Here is a 6,361-nt window from a genome sequence, read left to right as displayed (position 1 = left end):
TGGGAGGGCCTGTGCCCCTGCTTGCCCGTCCTTGTGCACAAACCTGCTATGGTGTATATATCTATGACATTCTGAAACTTGCCAAGTCCCGTTGTATTGTCACACAAATGTGTATTGTGTTACAGCATGGAGCAAAGTGTTGCTAATCTATATTCAGCTCAACAAAAGAGTTTTCATGTCGATTTTCCCTTTGATTCCATGCAAGTAGAACTAAGGTGACTAGGCCAAATCCACCCTGCATTGACTTCGATGAAGCTGCCCCAGAGATGAGTTTGAGCCAGAGTCTTTTGTCAGGCTAGCATGGCAATATGACTACTTCACTTGGTTCCCTAATTACACTGGCATTCAGCACCGGGGGGCCCTGACACAATGCCGCTCAGAGGCTGGGGATAGGAATGGCCTGACACACGCTGTCTATGACCCCGAGCTCTCCAGAGCAGAGTTGTCCGAGCTGGACAGACCACAGCTGTAAATTAGCTCTGACTTTTGCTGCGTTGTCCTCTTTCAGGATGTGCAACAGTTCCGGGCCAGGTGTGTGACCTGTGACCTTTAACATCCAGAACCAACCCTGCTGTGTGCTGCCCACACCACATCCGCCCCCGCAGCCATGTCGAAGGATGAAGTGAGCTGCAAGCACAAGGAACGTAAGCCTAAGAAGCCCCATTACATTCCAAGACCATGGGGGAAGCCGTACAACTACAAGTGCTTCCAGTGCCCTTTCACTTGCATGGAGAAGTCCCACCTGTATAACCACATGAAATACAGCCTGTGCAAGAACTCGCTCTCTCTGCTCATCGAGTCCGACTGGCCCTACAAGAAGGGAAATGTGCTGCATCCCGAACTCCACCTCCTGCATGCTACAGAGGCTTCCCGGCTCCGCGGGAGGAGGGACGAGCAAGAGGCCTGCGACTCCTCAGTTGTGGCGGGAGGCATGGCTAATCCCAAGCAGGCCACAGATGGGGACAGCAAAGGAAACAAGATGCCTTCGGAAGGGATGACCGCTGAAGCCAGCCAGTTCCAAGAGGAGGAGGAAGACGTGGCTGGGCTGCTGAGGGAGATGGATGCTGGAGAGAGGAAGGAGAAAGTGAAGGAGATAGGTTGCCCTGATGACCCAGCCGAGCCAGACTCCCTGCTCTTTGGGCTCAAGAACAAGAAGGACAAGCCTTGCAAAGAGGCTGAGCCCGACTTCATAATCACGGATGTTTTCTCCCTGAAGAACCACATGATGAAGGGCAAGGAAATGGTTTCTCCGGAGTTAGAAGCCAAGCCAAAGCATTGCAAGGTGCCAAAAAAATGCCTGGGAAGCAGCGGGATCCTCATGGAGCAGTGGAAGCTGGTTTCCAATGGGCAAAGAAGAGGCGCCACTGAAGTGTCCTCACCATGTGCCGATGGCAACATCATCCCCTGCTATCCCCCTCCAGCCTATGGTGACTACCATGAACCTCAAGGCCTCAACCTCTCATTGCTGGGTATCAACTACCCGCTGAACCCCAGCCTCTTCTCCTATCTCAGTCCCACCATGGCCAATAGCACCACGCCACACCCCCAGCTGGCCCAGCTGCCCTTCCTGGCCTCCACCGCCCAGCTGATGCACCCGCACTCTGCTCACTTCCAGCCCCTTCAGAATCCGGAGCGGTCGGCTTTCCTCCCACGATTCTACTACCCCTTGCTTTTTGAACACACCTTCAGCTCAGCTGACAGCAAGACAACTGCAGGCAAAGCCGAGGCCCAGCTGCCGGCAGGGTCTGCCATGCCTACTCCTACCCAGGCCAAAATCCCTAACGAGTCACCGAAGGCAGGGCTGCTGAAGGTGCCGGTGCTGAAGGCCAGTCTTCCTTGGGCGAAAGGTGGCAGAGAGGAGCCATCTCCTGACCTCATCCATAAATCCATGCTGGTCCAGGAGGAAGAGGAGAAATGGCTAGCCCAAGAGAAGGAAAGCAACTCAACCTTGGGCATCAATAGCCTCCGCAAAAAGCCAGCATCTGACATCTACCAGAGCCTTGTGGGGATAAAAGATGGAGCCCTTCTCTCCAGCAGCCTCAGGAAGGCAGAGTTACCAGCAGTCGCCAGCTTGGAGAATGCTGGCTCCGCAGCCAGCTCTTTGAAAAGGAAGTTTGCTGGGAGTGGACTTGATTCCATGGGATCAGAAATGATGGTGCCTGGAAAATTAGGCCACCATGCCAGGTAGGATGCGGTCAGATATCCCATCCCATAAACAATCTAGGAAGGCACATGCAGGGTTGCTGTCATCCCTTCCCTTTCCTTCCCTCATCATTGTTATCATGTACTTGCCTCTGAAAACTGAGTCCTGCACAAAAAAGCCAGGTCACCGTCAAGATGGGACAGACTCACCTGCCTCTTGGCGTCTCAGTGTGGCATCAGTGGGTTTTTCTTCAACTCTTACAGTCCCTTTGTCCCTATTAGAACCTGGAGTCTGCAGCTGCCCTTAGGATATTAGCAACTTGAGCTGCAGAACCTAACAATGGGCCAAATCCCAAGGCTCTCAGTCAGTTGTTATTCAGTCCCGATGCAGGCAAATTCCTGTGGACTTTGCCTGAATACCTGGGTCAACACTGAATGAAGGCTTCAGCGTTTGGCTCCAGATTTATTATAAACAGAGCTCATTTTGTTGTGCCACAGAGAGAGCAGTTTAGGGCAGTGCAGTGAGCACACAGCTAAGTGCTATGAACGCCTGGGTTCCCATCCCAACTTTGCCACTGACCCGGAGTGCTGAGCACTCATAGCTCCCAAGTGCTGTTGTGAATACATTGCAGAAAATCAGGCCCTTGGTGTGTAGCTCTGGGTAAGTCACTTTGCGTGCTCTCTGTACCTTAGTTTCCCCATCTATAAAATGGAGCTAATGATTAGTATTTGTACAATATAGTATTACTGACTCCAAGCAGTCAAAACTCAGGCCAAAAATATAATGAGATGGGCTTTAAACATCCTGAGATTTTAAAAAATAATCCATCTGTGCTCTTTTCATCTGCCTTCTGTTTTTTGAGCTTTTAGGAGTCATGTTTTCAAGCTTCAACCAGAGAACTAGCAACTTGCTTTCTTTTTATAGTGAAAGCTGAAATCCTCATCTAATCACGTGGCTCCAGGAGCTGGGCGCCTTAAGGATAGCAGAACTATTGCAAAAATCATGAAAGAATCATTAGATTTGGCAACATGGAAAGTGCTAAATAGATGCGTGCTGAATATTAGTGTGTGTCCTTATACAAAAAAAAAAAATGTTTTTCTCACTAAAACACCACCTCACAAAGACCTCCGCCCCACAGCCAACACCAGCCAGCCAGTGACATGAACCAGACTACAGATCGGTCAACCAAGCCGGCTAACAATGAACTCATGGTCATATTTTAAGCCTATCAGAAATTCAGGGGGATTTAGAGCTCCCACCTCTCCCACCCTGGATGACAAGCATTCCCACAGGTTAGATCACCCTGAGGAAGATGACCCAAAGCTGACCTTGGACAGCTCACTAAGGCCTAGAGCCTCAAAGATATTTTAGGTGGCAGTTAAGAGCCGAAATATCTTTAAAGATCCAGACTTAGTCTCTCTGTGCCATTTCCCATCTATAGAATGGGGATGACAGCCCTGCCCTGCCTCGCCTCACAGGGGGTTGTGAGGATACATTCATTAAACATTGGGGGATGCTCAGGTGGACTGAAGTGGGGGCCAGAGAAGTGCCACAGACAGATAGGTTCAGTAAGTGTTTGGAGGAAAACAATAAGCAGGAGCAAGTGGGGAATGTGATCCATTTTTCTATTTGTCCCTTTGCACTGCAAGAAGCAGTGACCAATCCTGACAAGCATCTCCTGTGCCCATTCAGGTAACCCAGGTGGTGAGGAGGCAGAAGTCTTGGTTTCTCAGGGCAGCTGGGAGCAGTCACAGCATTTAAAGCCAGAAGGGAACACCAGATCATTTAGTCTGTCCTCCTGTATATCAGAGGCCACCAAACACCACTAAACCCAACAACCAGAATTAGAGCAAAATATTACAGCCCTCAGGAGACTAAACTATTATGTGCCACGGCGGAAAACAGGAGAGACTGAGTTGCACCAATGCTCAAAGCCCCTGCAATCATTGATGTTTTCTGAAATGCCAGTCTGTTGATGTTAGAAGCCCCCTATCTTCCCCCTTTAGGGCATGCCTTGTGAATAGGATATTGTCCATGTCTTGTGGATAGATTATTCTCTATCCTTCTTGTCTTTCTCCCCATTCCCTGCTCAGTCTTTCTCCCAAGGCCACCTGTATGCAACGGCATATGCTGATCTGTGACTGGGTCATGAAATGACTAGAAGTCTGTGTCGTAGGATGGGCCATTTTAATTGGCACATAACCATCTGACCCTGGCAGAGAACAGCAAGCACAAATGGGACGTGGCTTCCTCTGGATGGTCCTGGGGTGAAGTATCCAGTTTAGGAGAGTCCACACCAAGGTCCGGCAGTCTGGCTGCAGAAATTAGTCTCTTGGAGACGCCCTTTATTATGCCTGAGAGGCCTTAGACACCACCTTTTATGGACATTTGGTTCATAGAATGGTTGAACTCCCAGTAAAGTGAAGTCACATGAAGCCACTGCCTTCAACTAGAGTTGTGGGTGCTCAGCACCCCTCAGAATCAGCCCCAGGTGTCTCAGGTTGGGCAGCTGAAGATGGTGGCGCACAGAATTAATTGGCGCATTTGGAAATGGTGGCCTAAGTGATGTGCCCATGGGCAAGCAGTGAGTCAGTGGTAGATTTATCAGCACTTAAATGGGTTCCCTTGACTAATTATTATTTTTGTTTCCTTTTCTTTTCTCTCCAGTGGTTTGAGAGCCATCTCTACTCAGCTCCCAAAGTCCCTGGACCACTGGCACATGGAATATCATACCTGCATGCCTGAAGACCAAGAGAAGACCAGTGGCTCCGATGTTCTGTCCCCTGTAATTACTGCCTCTGATCACCCCCTGTGCAAGCAGAACCAAGTACAAGGCACTTCGGCCAGCCCAACAGACCCAGATGCCATGACTGTCCTCATCAGGGACCTGTCAAAAACTCTGGAGGAGTACCAGGAGGTGGAGAAGAAACTCTCTGACTTGGCAAAGGAGGACACCCCTGGACAGAAACAGCTGAGGGAACAGCTGGTCAAAATCCGAAGGGAGCTCTGTCACATTCAGCAGGCACTGGAGAAAGCCACGAAGCACCACGAAGGGCCTCTGGACCTCTCAGTGAAAAAGTCCCCAGAGGGTCTTCTGAAGGCCCAGCAGGCCAAGAAAGAACCCTGCAAAACCAAGCTAGGAGATGAGAGGCTCCAGTACAAAGACCAAGGTGCCATCAGCAGGTGCTTGGCAACCAAAGAAGTCGGGGATGGAGACGGGTTGCCAAATTGCCTTCTGGATGCCGAGAACAAAACCATCGACCTGCTGATCAAGATGAGCCAGTCGGAGAACCTCCGGGCTTCGTCCTCCGAGGCCCACCTGGGTGCTGTGATCAAGGCCGAGCTGCTGCCCCTCAGCATGCCGCTGGAGCTGCGCCATGCAATGGAGCCCTACTACAGCCGCACCACCAAATGTGAAGCAGACTCCAGCGTGCTGCTCTGCACAGACGGGCGAGCCAGCGCCACCCAAGGCCCTCAGATCCCTGGGACCGAGGATAGGCCACTGAGTTGCAGGGCCATGCAGCGCTCCCTGTCCTGTGGTCTCCCCAGTGAGACAGACACGGTGTGTATCCACAGTCCTTTAAACGCAGACCCGTGATCCCGCTGGGCTTCTGCTGATAACCTCTTCTCACTCTCAGCCTCCCCAGCCCCCAACCCCAGACAAAGGCTTAGCTGCTGCCTGACTGTGAGGCCACATAGCGATTTGCTCTTTCTAACTGCCCATGACAGGTTCCATAAGGTGTGAAAAACAATCCCCTCTTTGGCCTTCTCCCAGCTGCTATGCACAGAGCTCATGGGCTCTGCACATCCTGCTGCCCCCTCCTGATCCCGGAGCTCCTTCCAATCGAATGCGAAGCAGCAGGTGAGGAAAGGAGCCTTTTAAAAGGGCAGGGGCTTCCGTGTAACTGAGCCTCAACCGTCTTCCTCCTCCCCCCGCCAGCCAGCCAGGATCTTTTCTTGTGGCTGCTTGTAGAGAGTAGAAGGACCCACAAAAACCAGCATGGGTGACTCAGCAAGGCCTGAGACAGATGATCTGAGACAGGCCAGGGGCCTGCTGAGTCTCACAGGACCAACTGCTGATACTCAAATTAGCCATGACCATCACGTCTGAAAAAGCCAAGGCAGGGAGCTGACAGCTGCTGTGGGGTAGCCATAGGGAACAGACTACCCAGATTAACCTTGCTGGATGCTGGATGGATGTGGATGCTCCACATAATA

The 6,361-nt window shown here is 51.3% G+C and overlaps 1 protein-coding gene across 1 annotated transcript; it reads left to right on the top strand.

The window, feature by feature from the left end:
* Positions 1-607: 607 nt before the first annotated feature.
* Positions 608-6,030, top strand: PRR35 (proline rich 35). Its single transcript, XM_067534065.1, has 2 exons — positions 608-2,184; positions 4,811-6,030. The coding sequence occupies exons 1-2, from the start codon at positions 608-610 to the stop codon at positions 5,739-5,741; spliced, it is 2,508 nt and encodes an 835-aa protein (XP_067390166.1). The 3' UTR covers positions 5,742-6,030.
* The last annotated feature ends 331 nt before the right edge of the window (positions 6,031-6,361 follow it).

The sequence above is a fragment of the Emydura macquarii genome, unplaced genomic scaffold (genome assembly GCF_026122565.2).
Source record: "Emydura macquarii macquarii isolate MOO-44397 ecotype Brisbane River unplaced genomic scaffold, CSIRO-AGI_Emac_v2 contig_3374, whole genome shotgun sequence".
NCBI lineage: Eukaryota > Metazoa > Chordata > Testudines > Chelidae > Emydura > Emydura macquarii.
This window is presented reverse-complemented; position numbering and strand designations above follow the sequence as displayed.

Bases quoted from the DNA above. Each gene is read 5' to 3' on its own strand.
- PRR35 (XM_067534065.1), top strand. From the start codon at position 608: ATGTCGAAGGATGAAGTGAGCTGCAAGCACAAGGAACGTAAGCCTAAG. The intron at 2,185-4,810 runs GTAGGATGCGGT...TTTTCTCTCCAG, and splicing joins AAATTAGGCCACCATGCCAG to TGGTTTGAGAGCCATCTCTA.